We start from the raw sequence: 16,788 nt of genomic DNA on the forward strand, positions 1-16,788 counted from the left end.
GAGAGAGAGGAAAGGATAGTGGACGTGTATGGGGAGAGAGAGAAAGAGGAGGTGTATGGGGGGAGGGAGAGAGAGATAGTGGAGGTGTATGGGGGAGAGAGAGAGAGAAAGAGGAGGTGTATGGGTATAGATAGATAGCTAGATTGATTGATAGTTAGATAGATAGATGTGCATGAGGATGGATGGGATAGATGGAGAGAAAGAGATGTGTGTGGGGGATAGACAGAGGGATGGATAGATGTGTATGGGCATGGTGTAGCGTAGCAATGACTCACCGGTGTGGCACCTCCTGCTGGTCCTCTTGGGAATTAGCTCTTGTGAAGCCTGGATCGCCCTCTGCAGGCTGGTATCTCACCTTACTTAGGGCCCCCGTGTCCCTGCTGGACCCCAGTGCCCCTTTACCTCAGGGTTCTTTCCCCAGCAGTAACCCACAGTCTAGATCTCCCCTCCCAGGGGAACCCCCCAACCCCCTATCCTCATCTTGCCTCAGTGGCTACTGCCAGTCTCCATCCAGCCCCCGGTCACTGGGGCAGACTGCAGTCTGTAATAGCCACTCATCACAGGCTAGGGAGTTGGACCAGCTGCCCCTGTCTAACCCTGGGCTGCACCTCTGCAATCCCAGTAACTGCTTTGGGCTTTAGCAAGGCTTCAGCCTGGGGATTTGCCAGGCTGGAGCTCCCCAGCTCCTCTTGCCTTGCCTTTCCCCTGCCTTGCTCTACTCCTGGTACCCTGAGCTCCCAGGCAGCCAGGTCCTTCTCTCTCCACAGCTAGAGAGAGACCGACCCAGCTCCTCCCTGAACCCTTATAACAGGGCCAGCTGTGGCCTGATTGGAGCGTGGCGCCCGCTGTGGCTGCTTCCCCAGTCAGCCCAGCCTTTTCTCTCGGAGCAGGGGAGTTGCCCCCCTACAGATGGATGGACAAAGAGCTTTGTATGGGGATGGAAGGGAGGATGGATGCACAGGTATGAGAATAGATAAATAGATGTGTACAAGGATGAAAGTGGGGATGGATTCAAAGATAGATATATTTGGAGGGGTGGGGAGATGTTTTTATTCCAAATGTAACCTCTCCAACCATTTTTGTATTTTGTACTCACTCTGATTTTCCCAACTTCCTTCTTGTAGATGGAGATGTTGTAGCCATAGACGTAGATGTTGGTCAGGCGCACGTAGGAGACAGCCTGGTTGCCCCCCCTGTTGTCGTTCTTCTCAGTGATGGTGAAGGGCACCAGGGTGGGGTCGGTCCCACAGTACTTGACCAGGGTGTAGGTGCAGGTGCCCTGGAAGTCAAAGTTCAGCCCGTCGAAGGTGTGATAGTGCGGGTCCCCCCAGCCCCAGCAGGTTCCAGTGTAGTTGGGAACACACATCGCACGGCCGTCCTCAATCTTACATGTCTCCTTGGTCCGGCACTTCAGGACTTTGCAGGGATCTGAAAGGGGAGAAATCCCAGCAATCCATGAGTGAGAGCTAGATGCCAGGCAAGATCAGTTCAGCACAGTTATTCTCCAAAATTCTCCAGAACCAGAACCAGCTGGCCCACCAAAGTCATTCGGAAGAGGGGACAACCAGAGAGGAGTCAACGAGAGACAGTTTGCTACAGATGAGAGACCTAGACTATATGTCCCTGTTCAGTAATTGATGAGGAAGAAATTCCCTTGGCTTCTGTAGAATCATAGAATCAGATGTTTAGAAGGGACCATAAGGGTCATGTAGTCTAACCTCCTGCTAAGATGCAGGATGGAAGCTCTGTCTGAGTAGGGATTAAGTAATTAGATAGTGTAAGGACCTCAACATTTGACCTAAAAGCAGGAACAGAGGAGACTTTTGTTTGCCTCTTGACTGTCAAGTCCCTGATCCAAAAGCCAAGGATAAAATCAGTTACTTGATTTAACATGTCCTGCCTCCCAGCCCCCAGTCTCCTACCCATATAATTCATTAGAACTCACTCCCCTCCTAGAGATAGGGATAAAACCCAGGTGGACTGGCTCCTAGCCCCCCGGATCTAACCACTTGATCCCACTCCCCTCCTAGATCTCAGGACAGAAACTCTACTCTGGGCCAGATCCTCAGCTTTTGTGACTCCACTGAATCTGCTCTAATGTCCAGCTCTACAATCACCTCTCTTCTTCTTTCACTCACGCTCCTTTACCTTTGTTGATACATTGCATGACTCCATCTCTGATCTCACAGGTTTCATCACGGGCACAGCTATGGGCCTCGCAGGTGACTCCTTGGAAAGGAATGCAGGTGCAACTTTGCTGGCACTTGTTCTTCAGGACCGTTTCGTTGGGCTGTTTGAAAAAAGGAGAAATAATACAATGTAACCCAGACAAATATAGTTCTACAGTGAGGAGGTTTTCAGTTATATGTAGCCTATATATTGGTATAGAAATCACATCTCTTGTCTCCCAGCCTCCCTGTTCTAAGTCACTAGATCTCACTCTTCTCCTAGAGCCAGGAACAGAACCCAGGAGTCCTGGCTCCCACCTCCCTTGCTCTTTTCTTTACCTCTTGACTGTCAAGTCCCTGATCCAAAAGCCAACGATAAAATCCCTGACTTGATCTGACAGAGACCCCACTCTCCTCGAGAGCTGGCTATAAAACCCAGGAGTCCTGGATCCCATCCCCCCTTTTCTTCTAAACCACTAGTAGACCCTTCTCTCCTCCCAGAGCAAGGGATAGAAGCCATTAGTTATCATTCCCAGCCACCCTGCTCTAATCCACTAGACACAACTCCCCTTTCAGAGCCAGGATTCATGGAAATAGTATTGCACCTTTAGTGTCTTTTGCTTTTCTATAGAGATTCATGTATAGGCCATTGGCAACTGACAATGGTCTGATCCAACATGGCTGATGAGAGCAGGGCGTGAAGGAAGTGAATGGATAGGAGTTAATACCCCAGAAGGGGGCAGTACCTTGTAATATATCCCCTTCTTGAAGCACCCACAGCTCTGCAGAGCCACGCAGCCCTGGCCATCGAAGAGGAAGCCATCGTTGCACTGGCAGCCTTCGGCGCAGGTGTCTGGGCACTTCCTGGCATCGGTGATCCTGGCACAGGTGGTGGTGCAGAGGTCGGCGCACACCTCGTAGTGACTGTTGGCCGGGCAGCGCAGAGCTAAAGCAGAGAGAAAAATAATTGATGGCTGGAGAGATCTCACCCCACACCTTAGAGAGACAGACATGAAGGAGAGGAGAATCTGACAGGGACGAGAGGACCAGATCACCTTTATAAGGGAATATGACCTTGTTGGTTCCCACCCAAAGGAGTCTCTCAGGAAGCCCAGAGGCCTGGAATGAGATACCTAGAATCGCTCTCCCCGCCCCCCCAGCGGGAGGGGAGCGAGTGGGACAGGCCCTTGTGTTACACCAGCATCGCGGCACTTACGGCAGAAGGAGGCGCTCCTCCAGGGCTGGATGGGGGCCCCGGCCTCTTGGCAGGCCGTCACGTAGCTGTGGATGCTCTGGCACAGGACCTGGGGGTCCCCGTTGCCCAAGCACACATCATACAGGCAGTTGTTGAAATACACGCTGGGGCTGACCATGCCGTGGCAGGCGACAAAGGGGCCGTCGGGGGCCGTGAGGAGCCCGCAGTAGTTGCGCTGTTTGAAGACGTCCTTCTTCCTCTCCTCACAGACCGGGCAGCTGTTCCCGGCGCATCCGTCGTCACAGGCCACCCCCGGGATCGGGACTTTCCAGGCAGAACCGAACGCTGCCACGTTAGGGGCCGCGCTGCCGTCCGGGAGCAGGAACTCGTCGTCCCGACGCCCATTGTAGTTCCCGCACAGGCCGCACGTCTGGCCCTGGTAGTTCCCTGGGACAGTGACTCTGGCGTGGTAAACCAGGTCGTAGCTCACGGTGAGGCCGAAGTCAGTTTGCACCAGCACGTTCCCACCGTGCTGATATGCTTGGAGCTGCCCATCGGCCACAACCACAGGGAGGTTGTGGGACACCCCGTCCACCTGGAAGAGAAAGAGCATTCCCTGTGAGCCGGGGGAGGGGATGCTGTAGGGGTGGGCTGTGGGCACAAGATAGGGTCTCAGTGACACCTGGTTAAATCTGTAGTGACTCCACTGAATTAAATTAAGTTAGGACCAGATTCTCATCTCACTGATCCCAAGGTAAAACCAGAGTCACTTCTTGCAGTCTAACGGGGACAGGTCTGGATTCTGATCTCAGTTCCCTGGGGTTAATCTGCAATCATCCACTCGCTGCAATGAGGTGAGGACTGGATTCTGGTGTCACTTGTTCCATTGAAAATCCATAGTCTACTTTTTTCAGTGGGAAGCCTCTGGATTTACAGTGGTGTCAATGAAGTCAGGATCACACACTCAGTCTTTGACCCCAGTTGGGGTCTCCACAGAGAGTTAATTCTAATGACTGACCTGTGAGACAAGTGCCTCTTGCATTGCCACATCTGTGGGGCTACCCCATGGCTGGTTTCAAACCCATGGGACCATTTTGAGCAGGACTTACCATGACAAGCCCCTTCTTGTTCTGCAGCAAGGTGAGTGTGAGCCCATAGACCTCCACGGACACCAGCTTGGTGACAGACACCTTCCCGTTGCCCCACGGCACATTCTCCACCTTCACAGCAAAGGATGTCAGGTTCCCAGTGTTGGTGCAGGTCTTGGCCAGGATGTAGGTGCAGGTGCCTTGGAAATCAAAGGCAACCCCATCGAAGGAGAGGTAGTGGGGGTCTCCGGCAGCAGAACACGTTGCGGATCCGACTGGCTGGCATTTCCGGATACCATTCACCAGCTTGCACTCCTCATTAGGGCGGCAGGACAACCCCTTACACACCACGTCTCCGCTGGCCTGGCACACACACTGCTCCTGGCATGTTGGGTGGAAGGTCTCCCCAGCCTTATAATAAAATCCCAGGTAGACACAGCCACACTGGGATATAGGGACACACTCATCACCGCTGAGCACAAAGCCCTCATCGCACACGCAGCCTTCCCAGCACTGGGTAGAGCACTGAACTGGGGCATAGAGGCTGCTGCAGGTGGACTGGCAGCCCTGGGCGCAGACCTCGTAGTGGCTGTTTTGGGCACAGGAGAGACCTGCCATTGAAACAACAAGACTTTAGCATCCCAAAAAAGAAAACTAGATGGATTCTGAACTATGTAACAATGTAAGGGCTGAAGAAGGGAGCCTGATGACAGCCCTGGAGAATGGAGTCTGTTGGGTGCAGTATAGGAAGCTGCCGGGCAAAATTCCTTCATACTGTGCCTTGCCAATATGTCGTTGCAGGACCCCTTGAGAGAGAAGAGTTCAGTCTCCATGGCCCGTTCAGCTCTTGACCTTTTCTAACACTGGCAGCTCAGGTGTATTTACCTCCAGTTATTACCGTGAGCTCTGTGACAGGCTCATTCGTACAATAAGGACCTGCATAAGATTCACATGCTCGTGAAATACAGGCCCTATATCCCATTCCCTGGACAACCCACACTGAGTCAACTTCTCGCCCCCAGGCAGGGCCTGGATTGGAATTCGCACCCTCTAGGGGACAGGCCCCAAATTCCATTTCCCTGCCCGTGAGCCAGTCCGTTCCCCTGTCTTGGGATCAGATCAGAGCTGGTGCCCCCTAGAGGGGAAAAGCCCCATATCCTCTCCCATGTCCACCCTGAGCTGGCCAGTCCCTCCACCCTGGGGCTAGATCAGAGCCCGCACCTGCTAGGGCAGAAACAGCTCATATCCCCTTCCCTGAACACCAACCAACTTGTCTTGCCCTTGAGCAAAGACCCTGTTTTCTTTCCCTCGTGCATTAACTTTCATCACAGAAGACAGTCCCAAGCTGCTTCCACTTACTGCAGAAGGAGTTGGTCCTCCAGGCATATATAGTCACCCCGGCGGCCTGGCAGGCTGCAGCATAGCTAGTGATAAGCTGGCATATCACAGCTTGTTGGCCTTTGAAGAAGCAATAGTCGTACACGCAGTCTTGGAAGTAGTCCTCGGGGTCAACTTTGCTGTGACACTCTCGGAAGGGGCCACTCTTGTCTAGGAGGATCCCGCACTCCCCATTCATTCCTCGTTGGCGTCTCTCAACAGCTTCAAGATCTGAGCACTCGTCCTTGGCAACCTCCACACAGCCGGGGATGTCCTTCACCTTCCAGCTCTGCCCAAAGGCCGTTGGGTTTGGGGCCAATGTGCCGCCCCTCATGGTCAACTCATCTCCCTTGTCCCCATTGAAGTTCCCACAGAGACCGCACACGGCTCCAGCATAGGTGCTTGGAGCTGTGACAGTGATCCGGCCCTGCCAGTCAAAGGTGACAGTGAGACCGAAGTCAGTCTGGATCGCGGCTTCCTTCCCCCTCCGGAATATGGAGATCTTGTTGTCGTTGGTGCTATATGGTAGGTTGATCAGCACGCTGTTCACCTAGAATCAATGCCAAAGGATCAGTGAGAATGGTCTGACACTGAGCAAGCACCTTTGAACCTGCAGAACCCCGCCCCTCTAACGAACTTTCCAGGTAGAGCTGGTTGAAAACAAAACCCAAATGGTGAATTTTGAATTCATTTTCATTCTGTTCATTTTTTATTTTCCTTTTTTAAAAATGTTTTTAAACTACGTTTCCGTTTCCCATTTGCAGGTTAAGTAGTTTTTTAAAATGACATTTTATTGATTCCAAAATCAAAACTTTTCAATTTGGGAAAGTTTCCCAAATGAAGCGCAATGCACAATGACCAATGACTGGAGATAGAAGAATAAGAGATAGGGGTACAATGACAAAATGCCAAAGAAAGAAATTTATGGCAACTAAACACAAAAAGAGAAGAAACACAGAAAGGCTGACAAATGAACATAGAAAAGGAATAAAGCTAATGAATCTGAGGAGAAATAACTTGCAAAAGCTGCTCAGAATTCTCCATCAGAATGATTTTTGCAGCTGAAAATGCAGTTTCTGAAAATTTAAAATTTACTAGCAGAAAATTTTGATTTTGCTAGAAATTTTCTATTTTCCTGACAGAAAAATCAAAATGAAATAGTCATTTTGGGTCAATTCAATCTGAACTGGAATATTTCATTTTTTAACTGCCCCACAATGTTTCATTTTGAATCAGAAAAAACGTAATTAAGCTTTTTTTCCCTATTGCACATTGCCTTATGGGAGCTGTAGTTCCAGTCCCCATTCTCTCCTATGGGCTGGACTCCCTGGAGGACTTCAACTCCCTGTAATAGATTTCCACTGCTTGGAGCATCATGGGTATCACATGACTCTGGTTGTACTATGGGGGATATAGTCCCCCAGGAGAAAATGGTGTCAGGAACTACAGCTCCTATCAGGCAATCGGGAAATATGATTTAATCTTGAAATGTGGCTCAACAAGCTGGATCAGAACATTTCTGTTTGAGCAGCTTGAAATGTTTTCTTCACTTGAACATATTAAAATGTAATATTTCCACATTTCAATTTTTTACCGCATTTTGGGATGAAAACAAAATTTGGAAATGTCTAAACTCCCTGTGAGGTTCTCAGTCCACATTTCACTCGGCTCCGCTTGCCATGCAGACATGCACGGAGAAGGCCTTATTTGTAGAGCAGCAATGTGGAAAGTAAGGTTAGGCTGATTATCTACATGAAATTACATCTGAGCTGGGGAAACTGAGCAGGACTGCCAGATGTCCCGTTTTCAGCGGGAAAGTCCAGTTGAAAAGTGGACATGCCAGCCACTTCTGGGAGCAGCGCAGAGCCAGGGCAGGCAGGGAGCCTGCCTTAGCCTTGCTGGGCCACCAACCGGGAGCTGCCCAAGATAAGCGCCGCCTGACCGGAGAGCACATCCCGAACCCCCTGCCCCAGGTTGGAACCCCCTCCCGCACCCAAACACCCTCCCAGAGCCTGCGCCCCCTCCCACACCCTAATGCCCTACCCCAGCCTTGATCCCCCTCCTTCACTCCAAACCCCTCATCCCCAGCCCCACCCCACAGCCCACACCCCCAACCCAAACCCTCAGCCCCTCCTGTACCCCAACCCCCTGCCCCAGCCCAGAGCCCCTCCCGTACCCTGAACCCCTCATTTCTGACCCTACCCCAGAGCCCTCACCCCCAGCTGGAGCCCTCACCCCCTCCCGCACCCCTACCCCCTGCCTCAGCCTAGAGAAAGTGAGTGAGGGTAGGGGAGAGCAGGTGACAGAGGGAGGGGGACTGGGGTGAGTGGGAGCAGAGCCTCAGAGAAGGGGCGGGGCAGGGGCAGGGCCTCCGGGAACAAGCAGGACAGGGGGCGGGGCAAGGATGTTCAGTTTTGTGCAATTAGAAAGTTGGCAACTCTATTGGAAGGGCTCGAGCGGACAAGGAAGGGGGTTGCTGGGCAGGCAGCGTGGAAGGAGGTGGGAGGCTGCTCTGCAGGAGGGCTTCTTCCTAGTCCCCTGGGTGGCTACAGCGCCGTTCTGACCTGTACTGCCAGGCAGCCTGCTGGAGATGGGGTTTGCAAGTCCCTTGGGACTGCTCACCCTGGAGTTGAGGGAGGAGAGCAATGAGTGATGCGGGGAGAGGGGAAAGAGGAGCAAATGCGGGATGGGGCCTCGGGGGAAGAGACGGGAAAGAGGATCCAGTTTTCAGAAATAAGAAAGTTGGCAACCCGAGAACTGAGAGAGAGGCAGATGTGGGCATTGTCCTAGCAATGCTGGATGCAGCTCCAGACAGCTCCAAATTATAGCTGGGAGAATAAACGGGCTTTCAGTTGGCTGGCAATTCCAACCCACCCACCCCCCCCAAAAAAATCACATTGAACTGAAATGAAAGGTTCCAAAATTTTCAATGAATGAAAAAGCAAATATGGGGGGAGATGAAACTTTCCATTTGACCCAAAACAAAATATTTTGGTTGAATTTCAAGCTTGTCTTGTCTTTATGATAGTTTTAGAAATAAAATTAATGGAAAATTTGAAATTAAAAGTCATTTTGAACTGAATTTTTGTTTTAAAATGCCAAAACAGAACATTTGAATGGTTTGGATTTTTTTAAAGGGTTCTTTCCAATTGAAACAATTTGGTGAAACTGACACAAATTCACAAAGAGTTTTCTTGTCACCAAACCTGCACTTTTTACCAAAAAAGGTTTAGGTATGAAAACCGTCAGCAACCTGACGTCCAAAATATACATCAGAAGTTTCATTGTGTGTTGAAAATGTGGTTGAATTAAACATCTAATCACAGTGTCCTGGGTAAAAGAAAAGGTAAAATGAGCGAACTCAGGAAAGAAGAAAAGAATGATGGCTGACCACAGGAAAGAATGAAGGTTCGGTGACTGAACATGGCAAAGGAAGACAGGTCTGATGACTGACCAGGAAAGGGTAGAAAGGTTCGATACACTCACCATGACTCTGCCAGGGTTTTCCCTGCTGATCACAATATCGACCTCATAGACTTTGACCTGCACAACTTTGGTGAAGGACACGACTTGGCTGCCCCGATGGTCATTCTGAACTAGGACCTGGAAATCCACCAGGTCCTGGCTGTTGTTGCACAGCCCGGCGAACTGATACAGGCAGGTGCCCTGGAAGTCAAACTTCTTCCTGTCAAAGCTGATGTAGTGAGGGTCCCCCGAAGCTGAGCAGGTTCCGTAGCTGACGGGGTAGCAGTTCTGAATGCCATTCTCCACCCGGCACTGCTCCCCAGTCCTGCATCCGGTGGCCTGACAGCTCACTTGCCTGGTTTGCGGTTCACAAAGGCAGCGTCTGGTGCAGGCGCTGTCTCCCCAGAATTGCTCTCCGAGATCATACAGACGCCCCTGGAACTCACATCCGCAGCTAGCCTTGGGGATGCATTTCCCAGCGTCCAGCACGAAGCCCTCATTGCACTGGCAGGTCTCCACGCAGGGCAAGGAGCAGTTGTTAGGGGTCACTCGATCATTGCAGGTGGCAGGACATGCAGAGCCGCAAGCCTTATACTGGCTATTCACCGGGCAGGGCAGAGCTGTCAAAAGGACAGGACACTGAGGTCACTGGGAATATTGCTCCCCTGTAGCATTAAACAGTTTGGCACAGGTCTGAGGGGGCCCAGCTGGAAATTCTGCATCATAGCAGCCCCTAATGATACTCCTGAACCTACAGTGAGCTCTGACCCAAAGAACTAGAGATGTCACCGCCCCCATCACCTTCAGTGCTTTGTCAGTCTAACTTTAAATGACTGAAGCAATGAGGCTCCCACCCATCCTACGTCAGTAGGCTGATAGACCTCACCATTAGGACATTTTTTCCTGATATATTTTTCCTTGCTCCATCTTGTCCCATTACTGTTAGACATACCCACTGGGACTACCATGAACATTTCTCCTACCCACTTCCTCACCTCAGACCTTCTGAGAGGGTTATTTCATCCACCACTTATCCCTAGTCTACACGAGAAAGGGTATGCTGGTATAGCAACACCAGCAAACTTCCCCAGTGAGGATAGAACTTATACCAGCAAAAGAGTCCTTATGCTGATATAGCTCATACCATTTCCCCGGATGAATTAAGCAATGTGGCAAAAGGACTTCGGTGTGTCCTGCTCTGGTTACCCATGTTGAAGAAAGATCATATCAGAGTGGAGTGGATGCAGAGAAGGGCAAGTAGGATGATATGGGGAATGGAGGGCCTATTTTAAGAGAGTAGACTAAAAGAGCTTTGCTTATTTAACCTAGCAAAGAAGAGGAGGTGATTACTCTCCATAAATACATCGAGGGGAACACCAAGGAAGGAAAGGAGATGTTTAAACAAGAAGGAAAACATTGGAACAAGAACAAGGGAGGCTAAACTGGCCACGAGTCACGAAAACAGATTTGCAATAGGAGCAGTTGAGTAAAGAACTTCACTGATTTGAAGATGGAGCTGACAAAATTCTGAATGGGACTGTATGATAGGATGACTGCAACTGGAGGGATTGGATGCAATGACCCAGGAGGTCCCTTCCAGTACTGTGTTCCTATGGTTGCCAGTATAATTGTGTCTACATTAGGGTTGTTTGCTAGTATAAAACTGTCACAAGGAATCACAACCCTAACTGCCAGTCTTATGCTGGCAAATATTTCTAGTCAGAAATTTCTGGCCAGAACCTCTGCTAGAGTCAAAGAAGTCATGCCAATTTCCACCAGGGAAGAAACAGTCTCATTATTGTTAGTTTATAGGTGCCTAACAAACAGCACAAGTGTTAAAAGAAGACAGAGCTATTCAACAGAAGCCAGCTGGGGACCACTGAGGTTTGATACAGAGAGATCGGGTCTCATTGTGATGTTCCAAAGGCACTTAAACATCTATCTGTGCAGTCCTACCACATCCATGATATCTCAGAGCCTCCATGATATTTACAGGTTTCAGAGTAGCAGCTGTGTTAGTCTGTATTTGCAAAAAGAAAAGGAGTAATTGTGGCACCTTAGAGACTTAGAGAAATAAATTTGTTAGTCTCTAAGGTGCCACAAGTACTCCTTTTCTTCATGATATTTACACTAAGTTCTACAAATCTCTTTAGGCCTCTTGAGGACCTGTTCCCATTCACATTTCGCCATTGACTTCAAACTCTGATATTAAAACCTGCTGCCTTTCGCTCATGAGCCAGCATCTGGCTGGGATGATTTAGTTGGTGCTGGTCTGGCTTTGAGCAGGGGGTTGGACTAGATGACCTCTTGAGGTCTCTCCCAACCTAATCTTCTATGATTCTATGATCTCTTTGTCACCCTGGGTATACTCACAGCACCCCGTGGGTGTCCTCCAGTCAGAGATGGCCACGCCCTCTCTCCGGCAAGTGTCGGCATAGCTTGTCAGTGCCTGGCACAGCATCTCCTTGAGGCCATCGTTCATGCACAGGTCGTAGACACAGTTGTCCAGGTAGATTTTGGGGTCGATCACGGAGTGGCAGCGGCTGAAGGGGCCACTCGACTTTTTGGTGATCCAGCCGCAGAAGGGCTCAGCTTTGTACCTGCCGACCAGCTCTGGGGAGCAGCTCTTGCACTCCCCGTGGCAGTCATCCCAGCAGAACCTGTCCCCATCCTCCACCTTCCAGCTCTTCCCGAACTCCACGGGGTTGGCAGCCAGTGCCCCAGCCGGGGTGGCAAAGTCATCCCTCGCATCCCCGTTGTAGTTGCCACACAGGCCGCACATGCTCTCCCAGAAGCTGCTGGAGATCTTCACCACCAGGGAGCTGCCCCAGTTGTAGGAGACCCTCAGGGAGAAGTCAGTCTCGATGACCACAGAGCCCCCACTCTGATACACCCTCAGCTGCCCCTCGAGAACAGAGATGGGGAGGCGGGAGCGCTGGTCATTCACCTGGAAATTGAACCACAAGAAACGGTCATTGTTTTGGGTTCATTACCCAAAGGAATCTGGCACAGTGAGGGACTGAGGCTACTATGTGCCACTGCATACATATAATAAATAATGATATGTTGAGATTTGCAAGGCTAGCTAGGGGATTTAGCCACACAACTTCCATTAATTGCAATGTAGCTACATACCCAAGTCATCCTTGGAAATCTCAGCCACAGATTGTTCTATACAAAGCCACCATGTAGCTTGACATGCTCTGCTGAAGACAGAGGTAGAGAATTGCATGAGCAACTTGGGGGGTGGGAGGGGGGATTCCAGAGCTGGTTTAGTGGTGCTATGTGTATGTGGGGACTGGAGGGGGTAGCCTAGGGCTGGGATAGTTGCGGGGAGACTGTGGGTCTGGATTGATGGTCACCAGCACGTCTATGTGTATGTGGGGAGCCCAGGGCGGGAGTTGCAGGGGGACTGTCAGTTTAGATTGAGAGGCACTGGCAGAGTTGGGTGTGAGGGGATCCCAGGTCAGGATTAAGGGGCACTGGCAGAGGTGAAGGGAAAGGGGGGAGCCCAGGGCTGGAATAGCAGGGGGCTGTGGGTCAGGATTAAGGGGCACCGGCAGAGCTGAGGGAAGAGGGGGAACCCAGGGCTCGAATATCAAGCAAGCTGTTGTTCAAATCTGAAGTAAAACTCTGTAGTAAACCTTTCCAGCAGCTGCCAAATGTGACTTTATGTTAGCATCACCAAATGTACCCTTCAAACATAAGCAGAAAACAAAGTATCAGTATTTATTCACGTTGCTCTCTTACCCTCACAAACCCAGTCTCATATCGGACCACTGAGATGGTGACATTATAGACCTCGACAGTCACATAACCAACATAAGAAACACGCGTGTTTCCCCTGTTGTCGTTCTTGGCCTTGACACTGAATGACGGGAGAGTTGAGTCTGAGCCGCAGGTCTTGGCGATGGTGTAGGTGCAGGTGCCCATGAAGTCGAAATTCCGCCCATCGAAAGTGTGATAATGTGGGTCTCCCTGAGCCCAGCAGGTGGATTCTGACTCAGCCACACACACCGGGTGGCCATCTACAATCTGACACCTCTCTTTCTTCCTGCATTGGACAGTGCTGCAGGAATGGGTTGGGTTACCTACAAAGATTCAACCAGCCAGTTATACAAGAACTCACTTATGCCGTGTACTGGCAGGCATTGAAACAATCTGTTTGTTTGCACTGCATTTTTCACTCAGTAGGTGTCTCTGTGCAGGATGAGGGGACTGGGTAAACAAAGGAGACAAAGCTGGATTTCAAGCTGTGTGCACTCTCTTTGTGTATATTTGTTTCCATATCCCATTCTATGGGGGATTTTAGGGGTGGGGGGGCTGGATTTTATTTACACGCAAAATTGACTTACTGTATGTACAAACACCTGATGAGCCATATCCACTGTGATTGTCCCCTCCAAAGCTCAGCAGACCGAAGGGAGAGCTCGGGTGCTGTATGGAATGGGCACTAATCCCTCTGCCGAAGTTGTACTCTCCCCAAGAATACTCCGTGCCGGGAATCTGCCTCCATCGGACTTTTCCTTTGGCTTTCTGATCAAATGTGATCCCGCTGGACTCTGAGCTCTTGACTATGATCAGCACACGGTTCTCAAACTCCTTCACCCCATCAATGTGGTAGGACTGGCAGTAGTTCATGATGGGTGGGACGTTGATGAGGAACGGGTCATATGTGGATTTCCCCTTTTTAGCACCAGTGAAGAAGAGAAGAACCTGGATGCTGGCGCTAGCAGAGATGTAAAGTGGGTGAGAGTCTCGGACTTGAAATTCAACAACCTGCCCAGCCAATATGTTGCGGGAAGCTCGTGTGGGCCCTGACTGATAGTCAATGCGAGTGTTTTGGGAGGCGACGATGTATGCGATGTCAAACTTGGCTTGGAGGGACAGAGGAGGGATGATGTATGTGCTGCCCCAGCTGGAGACGGGCAGGAGTTGCTCGACAGCTTGATCACAGTAGGTGTTTTGGACAACACAGCTGTGCCCAGTCAAGACGGCCACATGTTCCCGAGACTCAATTTTGGTGCCAGATAAATCAGCAAAGCTTTGCAGTTGCAAGGCTTGGTAGGGAGCAAGGGCAACCGTGAGTTTGCTCCCAGCAGCATAGATCCAGCCTTTGAACGTTACAGCGACTTTTACATGAATATCAACTGTAGTGGGAGCCTGCCCTGCTATGACAGCAAACTCTTTATAACTTCCTAAATGTGTACCAGGTGGAGTTACAATGTAATATATGGTACCCAGCTTCTCAATGGGGTACACTACAGTGGTAGCAATGGAACTGGGCTTTGAGTTAATAGACAGGATAGAGATGTCTTTATCAGCCTGAATGAGGATGGTGCTATCAAATGTTTGGCTCCCAAACATCTCTACAGAGGCTGGGATCTGCACAGTCACCGTCTGTCCTTCTCCAACAGGTGTCACTCTCCGGAACGTATCCTTGTTCACCGTCACAGTAACCGTAGTGGAGGCATAGTAACCAGTGATAAACAGCTTGCAATCTGCTCTGACACTTTCGACATGGTTTTGCATAAAGACCGTAATGAATTCTTTCCCACGGAAATCTGCTCTGCAAAGACCTGAAAGAAACAGATTGTGGGTTAAGAAAGAGAGTCAGAAACCCCACACCAATTCACAGCTGGGAATAGAACTCAAGTGTCCCAATGCCAGATTCACTGCTCTAAGCAAGAGATACTAGTCACCTACCCGAGGTAAGAATAAAATGCTGGAGTCCTGACTCCTAGGCCCTGTTAGTTCAACCCTAAATCCCACTTTCCTTCCAGACTTAAAAATAGAAATGAGAAGTCCTGATTCCCAGATGCTTCTGATTTAACCATCAGACTATCACTTTCCTCCTGGAAAAGGGAGAACATGCAAAAGAAGACCTAGCATGAAGAAGACCAAATACAATGACCAAATAAAAATAGAAGAAAAAGATGAAGAAGGTTAAATGTGAAAAAGATCAGAAATGAAGAAAGCAAATCAACCATTGCAGAGATGCCTGAATTTGAAAAACAAGAACCACTGACTATGAACACAAAGAAGAAGACTACAAAGAAGTGCCAAGTGTTGGGATATGTAAGGGTTAAGTAGAGACCTGGGAAACCGCTGGTGTGTTGGTATGGTATTAGGGAGTGAAGTCACAGGCACCATTTCTTCATCTGATAGATAAAAGTGTCATCCCTCGCCCTGCCTTTCAGTTTGTTGGGGATAGATAAGCTCGCAGCTGCATAAGGAATGTGGGGATCTAAAAGATACTTTTTGTGTAGAGCAGTGTTATCTCTGCCTCCCTTCCTTTCCCAGCTACATAAATGAGCTCGGGGTCATGGCTCCTTCCTCCCTCCCCTGTGAACTGCTGATTAAGGGAACTTGTGGCTACAATTACTGCAAAGAAACATATTTTCAAGGTAAAAATGTCTGTATAATATGCATAATGCTGTAAATAGTAAATAGGGGCAGGTATAATCATAGTATGGGAATTCATATGACTCAATAAGGGTTTTGGGGGTGTTGTAGCAAACGTAGGCGTTTACATACTAACTTAGATAAAAAGAGTGTGCTGTAACTAAGCGAGTGCTCACTCGACAATTGGGTTGAGGGGAACAAGTATCACAATAAAGAAGTCTGTACTCAAATCCACCTCTGGGTCAACCTGCTCCTTTTTCTTCTAATACCACCAAACACAAGGACAAGGAAGACCAAATGTGAGGACGACAGAAAATATGAACCAAACATAAAGAAAGTCAAAATTGATGGAGAAGAATGACTGAGCATTAATAAGAGAAAAGATTGAGCAAGAAGAAGCTAGAACAAGATGAAGAGTGAGTGTAACGCTGACAGCAGCGGCAGGCAGGGTCGAACCGGGGACCTCTGGAGGTTAGTGCATGAGCCTCTACAGCATTAGCTAAAAGGCAAACTGGCTGTTAGCTAAGGCTGTAGAGCACCCATTTTATATCTCTCTCTAAGTGGTCTCGGTGCCACTAGATGGGACAGCGCACCATGCCCAGGCGGTGTGTGGATTACATGAGCGCCAAAAAATCCAAAAGTGAAGAAAACTGAGCATGAAGACAGAACAAGAATGAGCATGAAGAAATCTTAATTTGAAGAAGAATGCTGAACACGAAGACAGAACAAGAATGAGCATGAAGAAATCCAGACTTGAATAATAATATTGAACAAAAGAACACATGGTAATTGGGGGAAGTTCTGGACGACTGGAAAAAGGCTAGTGTAGTGCCCATCTTTAAAAAAGGGAAGAAGGAGGATCCTGGGAACTACAGGCCAGTCAGTCTCACCTCAGTCCCTGGAAAAATCATGGAGCAGGTCCTCAAGGAATCAATTCTGAAGCACTTAGAGGAGAGGAAAGTGATCAGGAACAGTCAGCATGGATTCACCAAGGGCAAGTCATGCCTGACTAATCTAATTGCCTTCTATGATGAGATAACTGGCTCTGTGGATGAGGGGAAAGCAGTGGACGTGTTATTCCTTGACTTTA

At 49.5% G+C, this 16,788-nt stretch overlaps 1 protein-coding gene across 1 annotated transcript in view; it reads right to left on the reverse strand.

Annotated features, from left to right (window-relative positions):
* LOC144279949 (IgGFc-binding protein-like) overlaps positions 1-16,788 on the reverse strand; it is a 141,026-nt gene that overhangs the window by 108,349 nt on the left and 15,889 nt on the right. The window contains exons 3-12 of the mRNA XM_077841654.1: positions 13,649-14,872; positions 13,044-13,384; positions 11,667-12,240; positions 9,315-9,913; positions 5,811-6,378; positions 4,473-5,062; positions 3,385-3,958; positions 2,915-3,114; positions 2,149-2,290; positions 1,097-1,428 (exon numbers count right to left, since the gene is read on the reverse strand). Of these exons, the coding sequence (XP_077697780.1) occupies positions 1,097-1,428; positions 2,149-2,290; positions 2,915-3,114; positions 3,385-3,958; positions 4,473-5,062; positions 5,811-6,378; positions 9,315-9,913; positions 11,667-12,240; positions 13,044-13,384; positions 13,649-14,872 (5,144 nt within the window). The remainder of the gene's footprint in view (positions 1-1,096; positions 1,429-2,148; positions 2,291-2,914; positions 3,115-3,384; positions 3,959-4,472; positions 5,063-5,810; positions 6,379-9,314; positions 9,914-11,666; positions 12,241-13,043; positions 13,385-13,648; positions 14,873-16,788) is intronic.

This window comes from Eretmochelys imbricata, chromosome 24 (genome assembly GCF_965152235.1).
Source record: "Eretmochelys imbricata isolate rEreImb1 chromosome 24, rEreImb1.hap1, whole genome shotgun sequence".
NCBI lineage: Eukaryota > Metazoa > Chordata > Testudines > Cheloniidae > Eretmochelys > Eretmochelys imbricata.